This window comes from Vanellus vanellus (assembly GCF_965231255.1).
Source record: "Vanellus vanellus genome assembly, chromosome: 10".
In the NCBI taxonomy this organism is placed as follows: Eukaryota; Metazoa; Chordata; class Aves; order Charadriiformes; family Charadriidae; genus Vanellus; species Vanellus vanellus.
Genome location: NC_138915.1, coordinates 3447221 through 3469224, shown reverse-complemented (window position 1 = coordinate 3469224; position 22004 = coordinate 3447221). Strand labels below are relative to the sequence as shown.

Sequence of the window (22004 nt, the reverse complement as noted above, 5' to 3'; positions counted from 1 at the left end):
TTTTAAGAAGCATTCTAGAGATTTGCTTTCTTAAAGGCAAGTTAACACATTAACGTTTTAACATGAGAGATTTTTGCTGATATATTATCCTGTCTTACCACAATGACTTTTCATCGTGTCATTTTTTTGTTCAGCTTTCAACCCCTTTTTTGAAGTTCTGAATAGTATAGGATTACACTTATCGTTCATAGATTTACTTGAACAATGGAATAAATACTTTTTTCTGTTTTACTTCAAAGAATTGCCAAGAAAATGCTTTTAGAAGAAATCAAAGCCAATCTTTCCTCTGATGAGGATGCATCTTCAGATGATGAATCGGATGAAGGGAAAAAGAAAACTGGAAAGCAAAATGAAAACACAGCAGATGATGGTGAGCACCAAAAAGCATCTGGGAAAAAGTGGTGCTGTAGCGCCTGTCATAATTTTAAAGGTCACTTGAGAAAATTATAATTATTAAAGTTTCTTCAGTTTTCAACAAAAAAAAGTCAATGATTTTGATAGGTAATTGCCAAATAGAGGCCAGTGTACATGAATGATCATGAGGATTATCATCTCTTTTACTCTTCTGTAAGTGCATTTTTTTGTTCATAGTCTGGTTTTTGTAGCCAATTCAGAAGTCCTAGGGATTTGTGAGGAATAACCTATACAGAACAGTAAGACGTGCAAATGCACGGGAGAGATTTGACTAACATATGCAGTCATTGGAACAGACATTCCAAGTGTTCAGGCAGTGTAGAAAACTTAAAATTTGAGGGAACCAACGCTATATTGGAAAAGCACAGAATTTAGCCTAAATTAATTCAGATTTTAATTCTTAAAAAATGACCAGTGTGAATGTTGTACTCGCCTCTTATCTCTGACAGAAGAGAATGAAAAGGAAGATAATTCTGAATCAGACTCGGAGGAAGAGGAATCAAAGAAGCCCAGATACAGACACAGGCTGCTGAGGCATAAGCTGACAGTGAGTGATGGAGAATCTGGTGAAGAAAAAAAGGTGAAACGGAAAGACAAAAAAGAAGGCAAGCGCAGAAATAGAAGGAAAGGTACATAATCCAAACGTTTTTTGTCACTTGCTTCTATAAAATCAAGTCCAAAGCATGTTGGAGTGGAGATCCGAAACTATGTAATTTTAAAATCTCTGTATAAATTTCCTTGTGTATTAAATCCAGAATTCTCTTACCTGTGTTTGATAAATAGTTTAATTTAAAATGTTGAATACAGCTGCAGCTCTCTCCACTTACTGTATCCTCTGCATTGGATTAATCTTGTTGAGTCTTACATTAATCTTAAATAACAGAGGCAAGCCCAGTATGTCCAGTTTGTGAAAGTCGATCTTGTCCTTTATGCAATTTCTGTCTTTGACTTGGACTGTTAGTTGGCCCTTGTGCATCAGAAATTTCTCCGCCCTAGGATTTAAATGTTGCAAGCTGTAGCTGGACACCAGATGGCACTGTGAAATGAGGCTTGACTTGGATTTTACATTTTCATTGTTGCACGCAAGAACAAAGGATCTGTCAGCCCCTTGCATTTAATCATTTTGTGCAGAGGAGGAGAGCGATAATACTGATAAGTGCTTACTGCCGCCTTGGTCCGTGTGGGTTTTGATGGTGTTTCACGGCCAGTGGTAGTAAGGGTGTGCAGTACTTTCCTCTTCTTAGGGTTGCGCTAATGCCGCTCCTCTGTCATGGTGTTCCCCAGGCTAAAAGATGCAATGCAATTTGTTATCGTTATCCTTCATGAAAAACGCTCATTTTTATCTGAATGTATATTTGCGCTTTTCCTTCCTTATGGAGTTATAACTGCACCAACAACCATTTCTTTCAAGAAAATTAATTGTAAATTACAGGGGTGGTGTGCAAGTAAGATGCAGCCAGGCTAATTCTCAGCGTTCTTCAGCATCTTTTGAGTTCGATAGTCTCAAGTAGAACAATATACTTTATTTCAGCTTGCTGTTTTTCAGCCCTATGTTACTAATATTACATTTCCCTATATACGTAGGGAATACATATACATACATTTCCCTATATGCATATCCTTAAACTTTCCACTGTGTTCAAGGTCAAACTGAAATTATAAGGGTGCTAAATGGCATGCTGGTCTTAACTGCCTGTAAATGCCAGTGATAGCTCCTAAAAGTCCTTACGTAAGTATTACCTAATGCTGCTAGGTTAGGTGGACTTTCAGTTGTCTTTTGAGTCAGTTTTAAACTTGCGTTACCTGAAGAAACCTCAAGGCGTAAATGCAGCAATATAATTGTATGTGTTGTTAGTAAATAAGGGTTGTTTGCACGAATTGTGAAGTATGATTTGTGTAAAAGATTTGCAACAAAAGCTTCTGTTTAACTAAAAATCGTCTTTTGTTTTCTGAAGTTCTGTACTGTTCCTCATTGTGTTCTCTCCTCCTCACCCACTGTCTTTGAAATGTGACTCTTTCTAGTATAACGCTTTCTGTCATTTGCTTATAAACTATACTTAGGTGTATTCTGCATAAAGACCTCAAGTCTTGATGGTATAATGTGCCATCTATCAGGACTCAGTGTTAGTGTTGAGCTTTTCCACTCTGTACCCCTTGTATTCCTGATGCTTCTTATTGGGATGTTTAATGGGTCCCATACTGTCCAAAATGAACTTTTACATTGCTCATTGATCGTAAACAGTTTCTTGTATAATTAGTAGTTGTGTAATGTTGCTAACTTTGCAATAATATTCAACATGAAATCATAATTTATTTTTAAAGTGAGCAGCGATGATTCAAATGACTCCGAGTTTCATGAGTCTGCAGTTAGTGAAGAAGTCAGTGAGTCTGAAGATGACCAACGTCCAAGAACGAGGTATAAATAAAACTTAACTGTGCTTATCCTGTGTTTGGTTTTTGGTTTTTAATAGTGCAGTTTAGGCAGTGAGATGGTAAAAGTTGAAGACTTTGGGTCAGTCCTTAAAACCTTTTCCGAGACTTGTCTATAATTTGGTATCTGCTAATTAACTTCACAGCAAATGTGAGAATTTTGAATCTGTACCACATTATGTGGTACACAGCAATTTGATGACAAAAAAAGAAGAACAAAAAATGAGTATTTTTATGCCAAATGTGTCAGTGTCAATTGAGGAATGGTGGATTGCAGTAGAAAACTAATGCTTAACAATTCTGCAATTCTTCAGGGTTGTCTGGAATAGACTGTTGCTATGTGTGTCCAGTGGGTTGAGGGGGAGGAAGGAATTTGGAAGTAAACCCCTGATGGCACAAAAGGAGTATATGTTCTATTAATTAGCAATGTGGTTCATGTACTTTTTTAATCACTGTTTTCCAGTGAGGCAATGAATTATTATTGTTAGTCAGTAATACTGCCTTTTTTTCTTCTTTATAGGTCTGCCAAGAAAGCTGAGGCAGAAGAAAACCAGCGTAGTTACAAACAGAAAAAGAAACGAAGGCGTATAAAGGTTCAAGAGGATTCTTCAAGTGAGAACAACAATAAGGTACTATATTGTGTTTTGAATTAATAAATGGGAAAAGGAGTTCCTGCCTCTTCTGCCAACTGCTTTGGGACTTCGGTATCTCAAACAGCTCTGTACAAAGTACAGTAAAAAATTATAATTTTTCTCAATGTTAATTCAGTGCTAAAATTTGTAAAATGGCACCATTATGGAGAAACAACATTGCTTTTAACTAAAACCATTTGCTGTCTAGATCTTGATAAAAATGCACGATATCTTTTCAGTAAATGAAATTTTTAAACTAAATGTAGAACACGACACAAATAATAGTTTAAGGCTTTCCTAGTATTATGGTTTCTTTTCCTATGGTGGAGTAGGTGATAGCTGATCTGATCTAGCACCATTAGAACAGAAAAACAGTTCTTTGTTAATAGGCATTAGTTACTATCAAATGATAACAGTCTGCCTTTGCATAACTGGGCTTATCTTTAATATCTCAGAATACGTTATAGTTAACGGGGCGCTTCTTTTGTCATGCTGGCTAACTTGATTTTTTAAAAGTATCTTTTTCCTTATGAGCTGAACTCCACTGTGTATATAAAAATTTTGGGGAGCTTGTCTAAAAATGAAGGCCTTGATGCTCAGTGCCATAATTTTCTTGCTAATACTTAATTTTAATTTGTAATAGAGTAATTCTGAGGATGAGGACAATGATGATTCAAAATCTCCTGGAAAGGGCAGGAAGAAAATAAGGAAGATTATTAAAGATGATAAGCTTAGAACAGAAACACAAAATGCACTTAAAGAGGAAGAAGAAAGAAGAAAACGTATAGCAGAAAGAGAACGGGAGAGAGAGAAATTGAGAGAGGTATGTTCTGTTTTCTTTGCAAAATGCTAGGAAGTTAAATTGTTGATGTTTAAGGTGACATATTTCTACCTCAGTTTAATTTGATAAGTAATTTTAAAACTACCTACATGTAGCCTTGTAAGCCACAAGTTCTATTTGTAGTTTCCTGCAGGTTAACAATGGTAAGTTTTATTTAAGACTACTGAGATCTTTGGAAAGCTGTTTCAATCGCCTGCTGCTTTACTTTCCATGGGGAAAAGCACTCCCCCAAAGTTGTGATGCGTAGTAAAGAATGTAAGGTTTCTCTTTACTAAATAAATTATGACTTCTAAAGGTAGTGTTTTTCAAATGCTTGGTATTATTCTATTGTGAAGTATTCCGATGATGCCCCGTTTCTGCTTATAGGTGATAGAGATAGAAGATGCTTCACCTCTGAAATGTCCCATTACAACTAAGCTGGTTTTAGATGAAGATGAAGAAACCAAAGAACCATTAGTGCAGGTTCACAGGAGTATCGTTACCAGACTGAAACCACACCAAGTAGATGGTAAGGAAGGAGAATTTTAATTATTTTTTTTTTCCCTTCCCCTGTCACAGCACCTTATGCAACCTGAATTAGAATCATAAGAAAAACTCCGTAGCAGGCAAATGCAAGAGTGTCAGGTTTAATGCTTTATTTTTGGGACATGAATAACAGTAAATGAGATCAGCAATACATAGTTTCATTTCACAAGCAAAGAACCTTAAAATGTAAATTTGGAATGATCCTCAGAGTCATCTAATTCTCCACACTGAGGCAGAATCAAATGTAAGTTTACTTATTCTGTTGAGGAATTAGTATATTCACTTTTTGCAGCTTTCAGTGAAGATTTTAAAATCTCCTAGTATTTTCCTGGCTTTCTCAACACAATTTTTTTTTCTAATACCTGACACAATTGCAAATCAAGCCAACTTTTTTCTGTGTTCTGTCTCTAGTGAAGGAGAAAAGGGACAATAACCAATCATAATTTTCTTCACAGCCCATTATGTTATTTTAAATTTTCCTCAAAGTTCATAATCTACAACCTCTCCGTTTTAGTAAGAAACTTCTGGAGTTGCTTTAACTCCTAAAGGGAGGTGCCCTGAACCAGTCACAGCAGTCAAGTTGAAGCCTCATCTGTGCCGAGTAAAGCATAGTAGAATACAAATCCCCAGTAAATGCATTGCAAAGAACAAAAAAATCACCTAGCAGACCCTCACGTTGTTAATGTGCTTCGTTATGTAGCGTGTATTTCCTTGCCCTTTTCAGCTGTCGCAGTTCTTGCTTGATTTTTTTTCCTCTTAAGCATAGAACTTCACATCTGATCTGTCTCAGCAGAATTTCTTCTAGTTGGTTTCAGATAATTTTGCTAGTCTACCAAGATCATTTTACTCTTTTCATGAAGTCCTTGCCGCTTTTTGTTCTGTCTCGTCTTTTCTTCCTGTCCCCGAGATCGCAGTCATCTGCAGTCTGCATAGTAATATTTTCTAACCCAGTTGCCCCATCTTCAGTGAAAACTGTGAATATAATGAAGTTCAAGGCAGAGATCATCCCACCTACAACCCCGCTGGACAGAAATGAATCAATAATTATCCTACGCACTGCTTATCTAAGAGTTACCATGATCTTACAGCAATCACACCTATCTCTTACCAGGTTAACTTTAATAAAATGAATCTTTAATAAGAAAATTTTCACTCATTTTCTTCAGGTGTTCAGTTCATGTGGGATTGCTGTTGTGAATCTGTGAAAAAAACAAAGACATCTCCTGGTTCTGGATGCATTCTCGCTCACTGTATGGGTCTGGGGAAAACGTTACAGGTAAGAAACAAAAGTCGTCTTGTTTTCTGGTCTGTAGCTTGCTCTCAAAAGCTGATACAGCAAAACCCAATTTTAATGACTTTCAGAACATAGTAAAACTGTTTCCTAGGCAGTGGCTCGCTGAGGGTCACTGGAGGAAAACGTTTGGTAAAGAGGTCTTGAGAAAGAAGTTGTGTTTCGTAGTATACAGCTGTGAAAGTTCTGATACACACTTGGGCTTTCTCTGCTTTTAAAATATCTAAAATTAGATTAGATAATCATTGATATTCATGTGAAAAGGTCATATTTAATTCTCAGTGATGTGTAACTCCCTTGCAATTCAGAACAAGAAATACAGCTAGTAGGAGACAGGCTTTTGGAACCTGTCTTTCTAAGACAGTTTAATAATCTTAAGCAAATTGTGGTTTTTACTGTCTTCCTCATTCATGTGTTGCTCCTTAAATTATTTATCTTCCTCAGTGTTTTTTCGGTTTATTTGTCGCACTGATAAAATAGAGGTTTATCAGGGGTTTTTGTTTGTTTTGGGGTTTTATGCCAGACTTTTAGTGTCTAAAGTCAGATGCTTTGTGTTTTAATATAAACAATGTTTTGCTACAATTCAGACTCTTCTGGGTTGAGGGACAGGGAACTTTTGTTTCTTATTTCAGCAATTGCATATGTACGTTCATATTTTTGGGTCGTTGTGCATCACAGACAGTTAAGACCAGCAGCTTTCGTTGCCTTGGCAGTTAGCTATAGGGCATAGTTTCAGCCCCTTTTTCACTTCTTTTTTTCTTGTCTTTGCCTTTACGATTCTTTGCTTCCTGAGATCTTCAGGTTCAAGCCTTCATTGTCACTTCAGCGCATGTTCCTTCTCCTTTACACTGCTGAAGACTGCTTTGTAAAAATCATTAAAACAGAATCTTGTAGCATTTCTTAAAAAAAAACATTTCCCAATTTCTTTGGTCTGATACAAGTGGTTGTTCTGCCATGTTAGAAGTTGCACAGTGAACAACTTACCATTTCTATTAGCCTTTAAAATCTGAAGCTCAATCCCTATCTTAAAATGTTTCTTCTGAAACTGATCACCCAAGCAGTGGCTGTAAAACAGTGCAACAAACTCTTTTTGTTGGGCCTCTTATAATCATTGCAGGCCTTGGGAGAAGCTTATGCCCTTCACCTGCAAGAGGTAGAAGATCAAAAACAGTTTTCTTGAATTCCCTGCATCTCAGTACTCATGCTAGGACCTGTTCAGGGTAGCCGGGAGTGTTGAATTCCTTCTGTGTTTGCTTGTTTCCGAGTATCGATCAGTCTTCATAGATTTTGGGGATTGCGTTTAGCCAGATGTAGCATCTCCACAAATCCTACGAGCAAAGAACTGGGGCGAGTTGTCCATCTAGCTGTGCTGCTGCCCTGTCTGTTCCCAAGAATTCCTTTAGCAGAAGTAATTTGACAGAAGAATCTTTCCCTCTGATTCTGGGAAAGATAAATGGAAATTTTTGAGAACACTGAAGAAGAAGGGATGGTAACAACCTTGTCTGTGCTTGAAAAGGCCCTTGGAAAAGCAGAGCCGCTTTGGTCTCCCTGTCATTGACCTTCATTGGTGCTATGTTTCCTCTTTTCCGAAGGAGGGAGAGATTCCTGTATCTTTATCAGGAGAACTGGCCAGTGAAATGAATTGCTGTGAATTTTTGTGATCTCTGGCTCGAGCTGGGTCATTATAAATCTTAACTTGCAGCTTCTGCAGACGTTGGAATTGATTAGAACTGATCTCAACTTGGGATCAGTCGGGGTCTTCCTGTGCCAGAAGCTGTTCTTAGCTTAGCTATAAGGTCACTTGACAGGAGATCTGCTTAGTACACTGGTGAGTTTGGGACCAGCAAGCTTAGATCACGTTAGCAGCCAGCACTCGTGCAGCACTTCATTCTAAATTCTTTCTTCACAAGCTCCAAATATGGATGCACTTTTCTGATTCCCTGGAGTGCAGTATCTTTAGCGTGGTGATGATGGTTCTCAAAGAGGTTATTTTCTTCCTACAGTGAGGATGGGATCCTCAAAGCGTCTGTGAGGAAATGCCATTTCACCATCCTCTTCCATCTTGGTCTGTTGTGGTAGAAGCTTCCCCATTGGATTGGGAAGCCCTATCACCTGGCCTGAAGGCTCAAGATCTGTTCATGCGTAGAGAGGTCAGTATCTCAACGTCCTGGAATTCCAAGCTCTATGAAAGATGTCTCAACATTTTTCTGCCATAGCTGGACTCATAGTGTTCCAGTGACAAGAGCCAGCTTTATGACCTTGCGAGTCACTTAGCAAAGAAGATGCTGTAAGATCCCGTTGACAAGCAGTTGGTCTTTGACACCTCTATGTTTGGAATGAGGTACTTCTGTAGTGTGTAACTTTGTAGTGGTCACATCTGCCTTGCGAGGTGGTGTTTGGCATAGTCAGCACAGATATAGCAGATGTATCTATACAGATAGAGAGCAGACTTGACTTGGCTTGAAGTCTTTCATTACTATTTTTAGAGATTTGAAATGTGCTCCAAGAGAAGATCTTCAGAGAGAATCCAGCAGGAGGTATCTGTTATTCTTTGCTAGCGTTAGCTATGCCTTACTGGGTCAGATGGCTTCCTTATTCTTGTGTCTTCCCTCTAAACCGTTGCTACCCAGGATTTTTCAGAAAAGGAAGTTACATGAGAAATACCTAATCCTGCTCTCCTCTGACCTGATTCAGACAAGTTTTATTTAGGACTTTCTGATCCTAAGAATCTTCTTTCTTCACCTGTGAATTGCAGGGTATGGTCATGGAGCGCTTAGGCTGGCGTAGCGTCTTCAGGTTCTTTAGATCCCCTGCAAAGAACAGGCTCAAAAGAATCAAGGGAAGCTTGGATTTTGTGTCTGTTTTTTTTTGTTTGGAGGTTTTTGTGGGGTTGCGGGTTTTTTTTTTGAGTAACACAGAGCTGTAGATGATCAGAGGGACTGTGATCATTCGCTGTGTGTACTATGGAGGTAAAGCAACCTGCAGTCTTGGTTGGTTGGGGTGCGCGGCATCTGGACAGTATGCTTTTTAGAACTCCAGCTGCACTGTGTATAGCTTTGCTTGTGTTTATGGAAGTTGGGGTGACACACAGTATTTTGACAATCTACAGTCTTGCAGAAGAGGACTTTCATACGTACTTTGAAAATCACCTTTGAAGAGTATATTTGTTTACATGCGTAATTCTAGCTTAGGTGTTAGGGTTCTTCAGGAGTTAATTACCTCTTTTACTGGAGATGAGCAATGTTTTGCAGAACTGTTGTGCTTTAACGTAGCAGTGCAGTCTAGGTGACTTGTACGCTTCTACTTAACGTACTACATACTTTAGTTTGATGAAATATTTCACAGCAGGTTTTTTTGTATGTGATCCACACGTGTTCATGACATGCGTTTTGGCTGTAACTTCCTGATAATCAAAGAAAGCCATTGTTACAAATATATATCAGGTATTTTTATGGCTAGTGTTTGTAGCTTAGGTAGTTGGGTTTTGCCTTATGTGGTCATTTGCCAGTTCTTCTACTGTGCTCTGTAACGCTGTTTGTGATTTCGCTCTTAGAAGAGCTAAATTAGCAATAAGTTTTAGCAGACTTTGCAGACTGCAGAGAAGAATGTGGGTAAAGGATCAGGGAAATAAGGCAATTAGGGGCTTGCTGCTTGTCCAGGACATAGGACTTTTGTGATTAGTCTTCGTGGGTACTTCCTGCAGATGAGCATGAGATGCTTTTGTCCTGATCACAAAACCACTAGTAATTCATTTTGTATTGCAGCATCTAAAACCAGTTTGTTGCCCAGTGCTCCCAGCATAGTCATGCAGTTTCAAATTGCTTTGAACAATGTATTAAATCAGAGTTGCCAGATACCAAGATTTGATCTGAAAAGAGCTTTCTGGATGTTGTATGGTTATGTGGATTAGAGTGCAGTCTTCAGCGTTAAAAGTCTAGTGAGAGAGCTGGAGCTGCCGTGGGATCGCTGACTCTTCAGCTCCCAGGTTTTTACAGGTTACCTCTAGTCCTATATTTATTTGCTACCGCTCAAAAACAGGTGGCCCAGCAGAAACACTGAGTGACATCAAAAGATCTAAGTTTTTTTCCCAGGCCTCAAGGAGGTGTTACCATCTGCAACATATAGCCAGTCTGGCTAAGGGGGGAATACTTGGAAAGCATTTCAATAACCTGCTTCAGAGCTCTTTTCAGAGAATTTGCCAATATGATGAAAAAATGTGGAAAACATTGATTTAAGACTGAAGTTCACTTTCCAGAAACTTGATAGGTTTATGAAGTCCACAGAGGTGATCTTACTTAATGTTTGGGGCGAGTATTGGGAGAACACTTAAAAATGACCTAATAGAAATGTTTAGATTATGAAAAGGATTGGTGAAATGTCAAGGGAGGGTTCCTTATATTTGAAATCGTTCAGCTATCTGGTGCAATTCAAAACTGCATGTGTATCTCAGTATGTGAAGGACGTATGCAGCCATGTAACACCGAGTAATAAGTGTATGACTTCAAAATACATGTGTATTACATTTTAAGCAGCGAGTTGTTTAACAAACAGAAAAAGAATGTTTTTGAACAAGAATTTGTTGGTAAGTTCTATATGTGAATGTATACTTATGTCTGTCTTTCCTAGTGTTTAATACTCAGTGGTTTATTTGGCATTTTTTGTGTGTTTTTTCCTCTTGTAGGTAGTAAGTTTTCTTCACACAGTCTTGCTGTGTGACAAGCTGGATTTTCGGACGGCTCTGGTAGTGTGTCCACTGAACACTGCCTTGAACTGGTTGAATGAGTTTGAAAAATGGCAAGAAGGTTTAGAAGATGACGAAAAACTAGAGGTATAAGGCTTAAAAAGACTTCTAAAAATGAAATAACTGAATGGTTTACATAATTAGGAAGCTCCACCACTCAAAGTACAGGCTAAGGAATGCAGTTTAAGTATGTGAAAAATCTGCTTGCATTAATACACCTTGGGTATTTAAAAGTTACACTGGTATGTCAGTATTTGAAATGAAATTCAGGCATATTTTTCCCCCTTTTAAATTAAAGGTCTGTGAACTAGCAACTGTGAAACGCCCTCAAGAGAGAAGCTATATGCTCCAGCGTTGGCAAGATGAAGGAGGTGTGATGATAATAGGCTATGAGATGTATCGTAATCTTGCACAAGGCAGGAACGTGAAGAGTAGAAAACTTAAAGAAATATTTAATAAAGCTTTAGTTGATCCAGGTAAGTGAAAATTAATACAAGTACACATTATATATATTGTACTTACTGGTTTATGTATTATGAGCTAAGTAATCTTGCAAATGGAATCTGTTGGGCAAATAATTTTAAACAGTAATGTTAGTAAGATTTATCACATTTTCTTTGGCTTTTTCTGTTAGAGAAATGGTTGTTCAGAAACTATCCCATCTGCTTTTGTAAATAGACTTCTGTAACAGTCTTTTCTATTAGATCGAATACAGAAGTGACTGCAGGAACATATACTTGAAACTTTTCCTAATAGGTACCTTTTCTGCTAGCATTGCTTTCTTTGCAAGGTAATTTGAAGTGACTCTGTTGGGAACTTAAAGTTATTTTAATCTGCTAATTTGTTATAACCACAAGCTGAGTTATCCTTGATAGAAATCTACTGTGAAGGGAGGAACTACACATGAAAAATAGTAGAGAATGTACCTGAGAAGTGTGAACAAACAAGTGTTAATTAAGTGCTAATACACTGATTGCTGGTAAAGCCCTTAAATAATTCATTTTTTCAGTCTAAGAAACAGATGTCTGGTTTAAGCTCAGCTGAACTGAGCAAATTTATGTAAGCACTTGAAAATATTCCAAGTTGATACAACCAATCTATCAGGTGGTCACCAAAAAGAACCAAAAATTTTAGGATTAGCAAGTTTCACCAAAATAGCAAAATTTTCCTACAAATTCTGAACTGACAACTGATATGTGAAAACAACTCATGGTTATGCAGTATGTTTTAAAGATTGTTTTTAAAAGGTAACTTTGATATTTCTCTTCGAATTGAGAATGCTGAAAGAGTAGGTAAATTATGTCTTTGATTCTGGAGATAGGTTTTCTTGGGCTTAGTTATTTGGCTGGACTTCAGGTTTCTTGACAGAGTGTGGTTGATTTTTGTTTGTTGGGGTTTTTTTTTCCCCCCTTCTGATCGATTGGTCTGGTTGATAATTGTACTCGGTGAGCTTGATTTTGTGAAGTTTCAAATAATAGTAGGGCTGTGAATTTTGTTCTAACAGACAAAGGGATTCTTCTAATGGGAAAAAATAACTTTCTGATTATTGGCATTGGCCAGTTGGAATTGGCATCTCCAGCTCTGCAGAAGGCTTGTTTGAGCAGCTAAAACATTAATTAATTTTCTGCCAGTTTGACTCTCTAAATCACATAATTGCTGTGGAGTCAGGGAAACTCCAGTACAGTAGCTTATGAACTATTTTTGTGATTGTGTTAAATCCACACACGTTATTTAAACAATAAAGAAAATACACGTCTTGCCAGTGGGTTTTCTGACTCCTTCTATTAATGCTGCAGTGACTAAAAACAAGTTTAAAAAAAGGGAGGGGTGGGGAACCCTGTGCTGCTGCTCTTACTCTGTATGTGATTTGTTCAGGATATTGCATTTGTTGAGGATGTTGCCAGGGAAGTCACAGCTAGAGAAGAAAAGGTGTGAACTGCCGTCTTGAAGGTAGTGGTGAGGGGACAGCAGCCTGACAGAACAGCTTTGTATTCAGTTGGTCATGTTATGGTGCAATAATGAAATAAAATTTTATACACGCTTACAGGGATTAATTTTTATGTTGGGTTTTTTTTTTTTTCCTTGTGGAACGTGTAAGGGAGGCTAAACATAAGGGTTGTTACCTTGTGTCTTTATGGTAATATTGTCCCTTCCTTCATGGGTTTGTATTTATGTAACTTCAAAAATCGTGGACTTTGGCGTGAGGTGGCATGTTGGGCGTGCAGTTTTATGGAGGAGACACATCACTTGTGTCATGTTCCCTGTCCCATCTCTTGGTTTTTTACATTCTGCTTATAGTTGTGGTTGTGGTCTACTTCCAAACCTCTTTAGACAGCTTAGGACAACATGATAGAGCAGTGTTTGTGATGAGGTCATTGACTTTGGTAGATTTAATCAAGTTCAGAAACTGCAGCCTTGTAGGTTTTGAGTTGTTTCATATGAACATGGAACCCTTGTTTTATTCTCTTCTTGGTCTAGCTGGTTGGTAGGATGGAATCGGACTGTTAGCAAAACTAGCCTTGAAATAACTCCATAATTATTTTTATGTAGCTTCGTCTCTATTTTAACAAAAAGACAGAAGTCTTCATTGTTGTTATCCATTAGTTCTTGGAGACATTTGGATCGGCTGAATTGATGAGAAGTATCTTGCAATGACCATGATTTGTTTCTTGCTGTCTTTGTGAATCACAGCATCGGCAATATAGCGTGCTGCCAGTAAATGAGTTATGAAGCTATGTGCTGGCTTACTGCTGTGACTGTAAATAGGAAAACCTTTGCCTCTGGGAGCGTTTTTAATTTAAAAAGTTGCAAATTTGGTATTTGAGCGATAATTTAATGATACGTGTCTGGTTACAATGAATACTGCTGGGGTAGACGTATTCTATAGTAGACGCTTGTATTGCACTGCATACTACGAAAGAGGGGACCAGAGAGGGAAGGTTTAGCCAAAGTTTATGGGTGGAGAAGTAGTGTGAGAAGTGATTTCACTAATTAACTAGCTCTGCTATGTAAAATAATAGCAGGATTATATATGCATGCAGAGCAACAAATGGTTTCCCATAATGCTTTGTGCAATTGATGAAATGCTGTTTGGGTTATTGATAGCTGTTGTGCTTTGCTTGCAGCATTTCAATAACTTCATATTTTTTTACTTTTTGTTACTAATAAAAATTCCAGTGCTGTTTAACTTGGAAACTGCTCTTTAATTGGCAGTTGTATGAAGCAGACCTAAGTTGTTGTCGACTTTGGAGGAGAACAACTGTGTGTATATCTATATATCTGTCGCTGAGTATGTTTCATGTATATCAATATATTAAAGTGCAAGTACAGCGAAAAGGATAAGAAGATGAAGACGGTGATCTTTGAGGAAAGACTGAAGGAGTAAGGCTTTTTAGCCTAGAAAAAAGACAATTAAACTGACAGATTTCCACTGTGTAAGAACTGATTACTGAAAGGACTGTTATCAGTTATTTTTTACATCAGTTGGGAGAAAGGAGAGGGCAGCATTTATTCTGATTTGTAGCAGAGATCATTTAAATTAGGTATTATTGCACAGTGTTTTAGAAAAGGAGAGAGGTCATGGAGTTTCCTACTTTGATTGGGGAGGATATGTGCCTGTCTCATAACTCTTATCTCAGATGAAGAAAATGGATTAAATGATCCCTTGAGGTCCCTTTAAGTTTTACATTCCTGTGTAATATTTTGAGAAATGTTCTGTCCATAATGAATTACATTCATGGTTTTTAAGAACAAGGAAAAACCCAACAATTTTATGAAAATCCCTGCCTCTGAACTGTAGCCCAGATGTTAGCTTAAGATACCAATGCTCCGTGCCTGCCAAACAAACCACGAATAATTTTACTAAGATACTTTTTTTCATATTTTTACTATCATTCACTTACTCTAAACAACAGCTTTTGAGGTGGGTTTTTTGTTTTGTTTTGTTTTGTTTTTTTAATTAACCACTTCATGTTAATGAGTCACAGTCTTTACTGAAACTGATTTCTGGATTATTTGCACAATTTTGATTGCTATCTGTCATTAAGACTTCATTATCCTTCTTCTCTAATGTAGTGCACGGACAGCTTGCTTTCAAGATCCTTGCTCTTCAGGAAGTAGTAGTGTGAAGACTAGAGAAAGGGTCTGTCACCATTAGGAGATGTTTGCATTGAAGGAAGGCTTTGTGCATAGCCGCTCTGTTTTGCATGCTGTCAAAACTGGGGAAGGTACAAAAGTCGTCAGATAATACGGAGAAATGTTTCTGTGGCAGGTGTGAAAATTCAGAAATAAGAAGGCTTGGACAAGTCTCAGTGTGTTTGGAATTCATACAAAGATTTTCATAACTGTCTTATAGACTTGGTTAAATTGACTTTTTTTCTGTTTGGAAAAAATATCTTCTTGATTCCTTTTCTGTTAGCTTGTGAGATTCATGTCACTTTTTGACACTTAAAATGGCATGATTAAGATGGCACTGACATTAAATCACGCGAGTGGTCAGAGGTGTAATTGATTCTCTGTTGTTGATCACTGTCCTGGAGTTAATTTTCTTCTTTACAAGAGAGCTTAAAGTTAGTCTGAGAAAAACTGTTCTCAGTAAGTTATAAAAGATGAGACTGTCCATGCTGGTAAGTACTCCTTTGCCACCTCAAGTGTCAGCTTTTTAGAGCTGAGTAGATGAACCCAGCTGATGGCTTTGTATAGCATTTTTCAAAGGAGCATAAACTTGACTTCGGCTGACTACGTGGTTGATAGTCCTGGAATTGAGGTCAGGTTTGGATCTGGTAAAACATTCATTCGAAGTTACTAGTTGGATCCTAGAATATCTTCTCCTTTCAAGGAAGGCGCTTCCAGAGATTGCTCCAAATCGGAAAACCGTTAGGGTGTGTAAATTTGTTCTGCCAAGTTTGATATTATTTATTTTAAACCCCAAATTGTAACACTTAATAATTCTATTAGAGTTGCTTTGCATACCATGGAAATGTATTGTGGTGTGGTTATGATATTGCTTGAGCAACGCACCTAAAATAGCAGTCTAGAATCCTCAGATTTATTTCCTGGAAGAAAGCTGAGGATATTTCTGTAGCGACTTTCAGCTACAAGGTGGCAATTCACTTGTCTGTAATTCAAATCAGATTTGATTGTGTCTTATCTTAGATAAAACTTGTGATTGCTCTGTTTACCCGTATTGATACTGACCTGTTGCCTTAATGAGAAATCCCTGGTTATCTGACTTTTGTTTTTCTTTGGAATTGACCGCGCACCAGTAGATGGCAGCCTAAGCTGGATTTAGGGAACGGGTTTATGATGTTTTGACTGGGTGAATGGATACATAGACATGCACACGCAAGCTACATGGATAGATAATTTTTAGAGGAATATATATTGCAAAGCTGTATTTAATGCTTCCCATGAAGACTTTACAAGCAACAGCCTGTAGTTTACCAGAACGGCTACTGGGAATGCTTGTGCAAAAGCTGACAAGAACCTTAACGGTGCTAAAAAAAACCCACCTGTCGTGCACGCACACATACAAACACAAAATTTAAAAATACCTTAATAACATCAGTAGAAATTTTGGATTCTTTAGGCTGCTGGTTTCTTTGTGGTTATAAAAGATGGAAAAGAGCTAATGTTCTTTCTTTCTAGGCCCCGACTTTGTTGTTTGTGATGAAGGGCACATACTGAAAAACGAAGCATCTGCTGTTTCTAAGGCAATGAATTCAATTCGATCTAGGAGAAGAATAATCCTTACAGGAACACCACTGCAAAATAATCTTATAGAATGTGAGTAGTTGTCTGGTTTAATAATTGTTTATTTCCTTGAATATATTTTTGCCTTTCAGTAACATACAGATTTAGTTTGATTAGAAGAAAAGAATGTGATATGGTGAAGCTGTTTGCTAGGTTTCTATACCTAAAAAACCCCTAACAATCTGGTTTTGCGTTTTGCATTTTAAATCATTGTCTCAAGATGTGGCTCCACGATGGCTTAAGCCAAATTTAAATGAAGCTGTGGGGAATCTGGCCTCTCCTCCATCCCTTTTCCTTGGCGTGGCTTTACGTACCTCTGATTCCTGAGGGAGCCTGCATGAGGAGTATCAGAAGATTAACAATGCAGAAGCAAATAGCATTCTGACAGTTCCTTGACCTGGCTAACCAAAGGATCAGATGAGTCTCAGCACGTCAAAAGGGGAAGGGAGAGAATGTTCAGAGGGGAAATGGGTGAACCTGGTCTTGCAGCAGCATCAGTTTAAATTGTTTTAAACCATTGTAGAGCAGTGTTCTTAGGGAACTTACTGAACAGTGATTTATATTGATGTCTTGGAAATTTCATTCTAAACTAGCTTGTAACATTTGCTCCTGTTTGTTAATATGCTGTAATGTTTTTTCCTGTTGATATGTATGCTTTTGAATCTATTTAAAAACCTCTGCAAATATGATTTTGTTATGTGATTGTTTTGGAGTACAGCAGCTTTCAAACTTTGGGTAATAAACACAATGAGGTAGTTTTAAATCTGACATTAAATTTAGAAGTTACCTCTGTGCCAATTTAAATTGACACAAGTATGTGTCAATTTAAGAGTCTCTTTCTCAGAAAATGTGGGGTGGTTTTGGTTTTTTTTGCTCAACAGAAAGTTCATAGTTTTAGATATGACACATTTATTTTCTGTTAGAATTAATCCCAGTACTGTACTTTCCATTTTGAACAACTCAAGTCTGATCTTTTTGTCCTAGATCACTGCATGGTTAACTTTATTAAGGAGAATTTGCTTGGTTCAATTAAGGAATTCCGAAATCGATTTATAAATCCTATTCAGAACGGTCAGTGTGCAGACTCTACTCTGGTAGATGTCAGAGTAATGAAGAAGCGTGCACATATTCTCTATGAGATGTTAGCTGGATGCGTTCAGGTAAGAACAGTTTTACTACGACAAATGACTTGTATTAGCTGCAGGGAGGGGGAGGAATTATTTCATCTCGTCCTGATAAAAGCGCTCAAAGGCCTGTAAATTCACTATTTGAGAGGTCCATTGAATCCAGCTATTACTTTCTGACTTCAATATTTTCGCTAATCTCTTGTTGTGGTTTAACCCCAGCTGGCAACTAAGCACCACACAGCCACTCATCCCCCCTTCCCCCCCCAGCAGGATGGAGGGAAGGTAATTGGAAGGGTGAAAGTGAGAAAACTTGTGGGTTGATGTAAGAAAAGTTTAATAGTTGGAATATAATAATAATGATGATGATAAGGAAAATAACAAAGACAGAAATAAAACCCAAGAAAGACAAGTGATGCAAATGAAAACAATTGCTCACCAGCAGGTCAGCTGTCCTGGCTGTGTCCCCTCCCAACTCCTTGTGCCCCCCCAGCCTACTCGCTGGTGGGGCGGTGTGAGGAGCAGAAAAGGCCCTGACTCTGTGTAAGCGCTGCTCAGCAATAAGGAAAACATCCCTCTGTTATCAACACTGTTTCCAGCACAGATCCAAAACGTAGCCCCATACCAGCTACTGTGGAGAAAATTAACTCTACTCCAGCCAAAGCCAGCGCATCTCTCTGCATTATTTATTGTGACTAGAAAAACTTACAAAAATATCGTAGCTTTTATCTGAATGCCAACGTGTCCTAAGCAGGACATACACATATATTGGAGAATACAGCTGTTTTCCTGCTAAGAGACTAGGAAATTATATGGTAGAGTAGGACATCAGTTGCTTTGAAATATTCCCTTTTAATTCCATATACACATGTAAAGAATATACATTTTGAAAACTGCCTTAAAAACTTCACTGAAAGTTGGTGGTCCATAGTTTGTCACTCGGTTCCGAATTCCTGTTTTTTCTGATTTGTGAGAATCAGAACAATGAGGAAGAGGAGAAAAGGAAGGTTAATCACATCCGGATGAATTTTCTTGCAGCGCCCTGCAGAGAGCAGGTCCTGGCCATAGAGAGCAGCTCTATCCCTTTTGGTCATTCCAGCTGCTACATAATTTCCTTAGAAGAAGACAGCTCTGTTCCTAAGGGATGTTCTCACGAGAGCTTTTTGCTGCACTTCTAGATAAGGGCAAGGACCGTGCAGGTGGGGCAGTTGATGGTAGCGAGTGAGCGGGAGCTGCCTTCAGGCTCCTCCGGTGCCCTGAGCTGGCTGAGGTTATCCTGCAGGCAGGGGGTTGTGCAGCACAGCGCAGGCACGGTAGCTCTGATGAAGGGCACTCAACTCCTAAACATGCGATGGTCTCTCGGACTGTCCACCAGTTAGGTGGAGAGAAGTAGACTAGCGTAAGAGTCAAAAAAAGGAAGTAAATTTTGCATTGCCCCAAGCAAGTGTTCAGAAACTATGTAGTCTAAAACAGAAAACGGTTAACCTGAGTGTGAGTTGAGTTCGTCTGTGATACAAACGTCGTTATTAGCTGCTTGACTTACCCACGCTTTCACAAAAAAGGGGTTTAATATTTAAAAGAAACCCCACAAAAGTAGTTACCAGAGCAGCTACTGAAGTTGCAGTCAACTTTGCAAGGACTTGGAAGTGGGACGTGGGGTTAACGTGTCATATACTTTTGGCTAAACAACTGCATTTACGAGGTAAGATGGGCGTTCGCAGACAGTGCCTGTAATTGGATTGTATTTAGTGGGCTGTGTTTTTCCCTTTGTGGTTGGAAAGCATCTGAATCCTTGTAATTTATGCGTGGTGCGTTGTTGTTTAAGATGCCAGAAGTTCTTAAGCTCTCAGTAGTCGTTTTCATGTTTATATGACTAAAGTACTGCTTGTAAAATTACAGAGGAAAGATTACACGGCATTAACAAAGTTCCTCCCACCAAAATATGAGTATGTTCTAGAAGTTCGAATGACACCTATTCAGTGCAAGCTCTACCAATACTACTTGGATCATTTGACAGGTATGTGCCTGCAGTTCTCTCAGGTAACAAGACTGATGGTCATTTAATAAGGGGCTTTTTACTATAGTTGGTAGATTCGGGGGGGGGGGGTTGTTATATGTATTATTGGCTCTACAGATCTATTTTTCTGCTTCCTGTAAGATTTACCTTAGCTCTGAAACTTGAATTATAGCAAAACATTTGGTTGCACTTAAAAATATTCTTTTAAGGAGTAGTAGTATTTGCACCTCTTAACAGTAGTCCACCTTCAGGTTTTGGCTCATCTCTTCTTCCTTTTCTGATCATAAGACGTAGTTGATTTAATGTCTCACTCGTCCAAGAAACAAGATACTGACTGTAAGACTGGAGGGAGAGAATGCGAAATTGAGATGTACTGGTGTAAGTGCACTGCCAACTTGCAGTTTCCTTGTGCCGTTACGCTAGCTGAAGCTGTTATTTCTCAAATACTGGCTCTTTTGTGGAACTATCTCTTCTTTTGTTCTCAAAGCCCACAAGTCTGGTTTTCACAATGACCGTGCTTTCCATCAGCTTTCAGTGGGGTCTTGACTGGTCTGTCTTGGGGACTTGCATCTTCCTAATAAGACGTAAATTTGTTTAATTGAAAAGGCATATAAGGAAAAAACCAACAAACCTCAAAATAAGTTACTTTGGGCTGGTGTGCTGTTCGCTTATATTAGAGTTAAGCCACTGCAGCTCGTAATTTTAGTATATCAAGGTATTGGAATATCAACACTTCTGACGGATACACGCGCCCACAGCACACGCGCTGCTAGCGTGGTAATCTCAAGTAACTCTCAGTGAGATTTTCTGCACTGCTGTGCTTCGTGCAGCCAGATTCCTCACCAGAAGTTTTTGGGTTCTGGAGCAATTCTGTTTTTTTAAAATACTGTTTATAATAATTGATTTATTGATCAGGGGTTCAGTTCCATAATCAAGAATGTTTAAGGCACTGCTGATAGGATTTTGTCTGAAGCTTGAAGTGTGTATTCACTTTTGCAGCAATTACAAAATGTACTACAGTCTGTTGTGCCACTTTTTTTTTTTTTTTTTTTTTTCCCTTGCTAAGCCATCTCTCTAAAATTGCCTGTTTGTTGCTGATGGATTTTTTTTTTAAACTATATTGTTCTATTCTGGTTACTCTCTGAAGTTTAATTACAAGAAAAAATAATTGTATCTCAAATTAAGCTGTGATTTATAGCAGTATGAAATTCACTGTGTTGTCTTAATGACTTTAGATTCTGGGTAGCGCGGTTTGCCATCTCCTAGATAAACTGCCAGCTAGATTTCATTTCCACGGTTCTGTTGCCTGTTGCCTCGATTTGGTTAAGTTATGGAAAGAAAAAGTTTTGAAGGACCAGTGAAAGTAATTTCACTTCTACTGATACCTCCAGAAATAACTGGATGCGTCAATGCCAACTGCTTCCTTTGTCCTTTTGCTCTAAACAGTAAAAACTTTGTGTTTTATTTTAAAAAATACAAAATAACCGAACCCAAAACAAACAACCCCCTCCTTGTCTTACATTAGTAGTACTTCAAAACATTATATAAACAAGCCCAAACCTTCATGTGTGGTGCTGATCCCTAATTAGTTCTGTACTGCAGTCTGTTCAGTGTTGGCTCTTCTTTATAGAAATGTTCTGAAAAGCAGGTTATTTGTGTTCTCTTTATTCCTGCATCGTGCTAAATGCCTTCCAAAAGCTGGCAGCTTAAAAATTATAAGCATTAGCTATTTACTTTACAGGCGTGCAGCTAAATGATTTAGATTAAATCTTTGTAGCTCTTCATAGGAACTTCTCAATCCCAGCAGTGAGGGTAGTTTGGTAGGTTATCTTTGGCCTGTTTCCAACGCAGAGCGGGGCTGGTTTTGTCATTTCAGACTCTGCCGACGCTGCCTTTGTCATTTCAGACTCTGCCGACGCTGGCTTTGTTGGCCTGCCACGCTTTTAGATGGCGGCATAAATCTTTTACAGATCACTGATTAGCGTAAGGAACTTGTGCCGTGTGTTCACAACTGGTCTTCTCTGACTCTTTACGGAAGTCTTTACGTACAGTGACTTTGAATACTTCCTTGTTTAACACAGCGGGCAGCAGATAAGAGGAATTAGCCCCCAGTCCAGTGTCTGGTGAATTAAGGGAAAGGTTTGCTCTGGCGAAAAGTCTGTTACAGTGAGCTTCAAATTTGCTACATTGTTGGAGCCATTAATTTATATGTCTAACTGTAAGAAAACGCACTGCCTT

General features: G+C 38.3%; 1 protein-coding gene across 3 annotated transcripts in view; it reads left to right on the top strand.

Annotated features, from left to right (window-relative positions):
* ATRX (ATRX chromatin remodeler) overlaps nucleotides 1–22004 on the top strand; it is an 83716-nt gene that overhangs the window by 36825 nt on the left and 24887 nt on the right. For all 3 annotated transcript variants that reach the window (XR_014269523.1, XM_082488042.1, XM_082488041.1), the window contains 12 exons: nucleotides 240–370; nucleotides 864–1043; nucleotides 2737–2830; nucleotides 3365–3473; nucleotides 4120–4299; nucleotides 4684–4825; nucleotides 6009–6118; nucleotides 10815–10961; nucleotides 11173–11350; nucleotides 16521–16658; nucleotides 17610–17785; nucleotides 19649–19766. Coding sequence is in view for 2 of the 3 variants with exons in the window: in XM_082488042.1 (XP_082344168.1) it covers nucleotides 240–370; nucleotides 864–1043; nucleotides 2737–2830; nucleotides 3365–3473; nucleotides 4120–4299; nucleotides 4684–4825; nucleotides 6009–6118; nucleotides 10815–10961; nucleotides 11173–11350; nucleotides 16521–16658; nucleotides 17610–17785; nucleotides 19649–19766 (1703 nt within the window). In the remaining variant the exon portion in view is untranslated. The remainder of the gene's footprint in view (nucleotides 1–239; nucleotides 371–863; nucleotides 1044–2736; nucleotides 2831–3364; nucleotides 3474–4119; nucleotides 4300–4683; nucleotides 4826–6008; nucleotides 6119–10814; nucleotides 10962–11172; nucleotides 11351–16520; nucleotides 16659–17609; nucleotides 17786–19648; nucleotides 19767–22004) is intronic.